The 1,733-nt window shown below is 37.1% G+C and overlaps 1 protein-coding gene across 1 annotated transcript; it reads right to left on the minus strand.

Moving 5' to 3' along the window:
- Window positions 1-210: 210 nt before the first annotated feature.
- On the minus strand, window positions 211-1,348 carry LOC120249974 (protein LURP-one-related 8-like). The gene is made up of 2 exons (XM_039258694.1): window positions 1,004-1,348; window positions 211-835 (listed from the first exon to the last, which is right to left on the minus strand). Exons 1-2 carry the CDS (start codon window positions 1,247-1,249, stop codon window positions 467-469), a joined length of 615 nt encoding a protein of 204 aa, XP_039114628.1. The 5' UTR covers window positions 1,250-1,348; the 3' UTR covers window positions 211-466.
- Window positions 1,349-1,733: the final 385 nt, after the last annotated feature.

Consider the following 1,733-nt stretch of genomic DNA (forward strand, 5'->3'; position numbering starts at 1 on the left):
GGCCCTTTTTTAATAATAATAACTACTATTGTTATCACAAGCTACTCTGTTTTTTTGCCACACAAGACCTTTCATTTTGGGGAGTGTTTTACCAATTGTGACGACTGTATGATTTCTCAAATTCATCTTAATAGGAAATACGAAAAATCTCTATGGATTTAATTCCTTGTTCTGATCATGAACATACTAAACAAGAAAAAACTCTGCCTCTGTTCTAAAAAATATATATATATATATTTTGGGAAAGTTTTTTATAAGAGCAATATATGCTTACAAATACTTGATTGACCTTTTATCAGTGCACGGTTTATATAAAAAGAAAACCTTGTCACAATACATAAAAGGCACCAATATTAATTCATGATATAAATTTTTAATTTTCTAAAACTCCAGCCACGTACATGAGCACAAGAAGAGTCAATCCTTTCTCTTCTCAACGTTCTCATCATCATCATCATCATCATCATCATCTGATCAATGAAAAGGATCCTTTAGATCCAAACATTTGTTCAAGAAGTACCACAACGGCCATAGCTACAGCAGACTCAAGCCCAGGCTGAACAACAAGCCGAAACACATCACCACCAAATCCAACCCCTCCAACAGCCTCTTTCCGCCGGATCTCCGCCACCAACTGCCGCCTTTCATCATAAACCATACAACTCCGCTGTGAATACGACCCTTCCACACTGTATCCTCCAACTCCCCCCACACGTGTGGCATAAACTAACACAGACTTTGACTGCAGTATGTTCATTTGTTTCTTCATTGACAGCCATGGCTTACAAGTCTCCTCCCCATTGTACACCAACCATTCATCACTCATACTTAATCTCTGTTATTAAACCAACACAGATACATATATATGTTAAAAAAACGAACTTAAGACTTGTATATATATATTTATATTCATGAATGATATAACAAAAGGTATATATATATATATATATATGTGTGTGTGAAAGCTGTTGATGATGAGAAACTAATTAAACCAAACAATCACCTTTCGCCGGATGGTGAGAAGTGGTTTGCCGGCGGCGTCCATGAGCACAACCTCACGTGCGCATGTTGATGAATAGTTATCAACTCGGAAGACAAGGTTTCCTTTACAGTCAAAGACTGTGAAGCCGTTGCAGTTGAAGAGAAGTGACTTGCGCCACACTGTCAGGGAAGTTTCTGCAGTAGCTGGCTGGCGGTTGAATTCTCCGGACAATTCTTGTGCTCCGACATTAGGGTGCACCTTTGTCATGACTTATAGGTTGGTTTCCGGCCGCCGGAGACCGGAGTAACGGTGGTGTTGAAGGTGTGGAAGAGATGAAGAACTTGTTGTTCTTTTGATGGTGTCTGTGGTGATGAAGAGAAGATGGTTTATTAGATATATATAGATGTTGTATGGTCTGAAATGCCCTTGGTGCGACGGTGAAATGGCAGTCACGTGCGAGGGGTATGGTGAGGTAAGTGAGACTTTATGAAGATTTGAATGAAATTACTAATTGTTAATTAAGTTTAAGGGATTGAATTATATATTCTTAATTAGATTTATTGCTTTTTTTTTAAATTTATTTATAGTGGTGGTGTCTTTGCTTTGAAGGGAAATGAGTTTTTATGGACATGAGGAGTGCCACGTGGCATGGTGAAAGAGACTTACTAGTTTTATAATTTATAATTTATAATTTGATGGTACATATGATTCTAGTTTTTGAAGATTTTTATATTATAAAGATTAATTTAAA

The sequence above is a fragment of the Dioscorea cayenensis genome, chromosome 19, assembly GCF_009730915.1.
Source record: "Dioscorea cayenensis subsp. rotundata cultivar TDr96_F1 chromosome 19, TDr96_F1_v2_PseudoChromosome.rev07_lg8_w22 25.fasta, whole genome shotgun sequence".
Taxonomy (NCBI): Eukaryota; Viridiplantae; Streptophyta; class Magnoliopsida; order Dioscoreales; family Dioscoreaceae; genus Dioscorea; species Dioscorea cayenensis.

Excerpts from the sequence above, each read along its gene's own strand:
- LOC120249974 (XM_039258694.1), bottom strand. The coding sequence starts at position 1,249 with ATGACAAAGGTGCACCCTAATGTCGGAGCACAAGAATTGTCCGGAGAA. Across the intron at positions 836-1,003 it reads TTCTCACCATCCGGCGAAAG|AGATTAAGTATGAGTGATGA; the intron begins GTGATTGTTTGG and ends GTTTAATAACAG.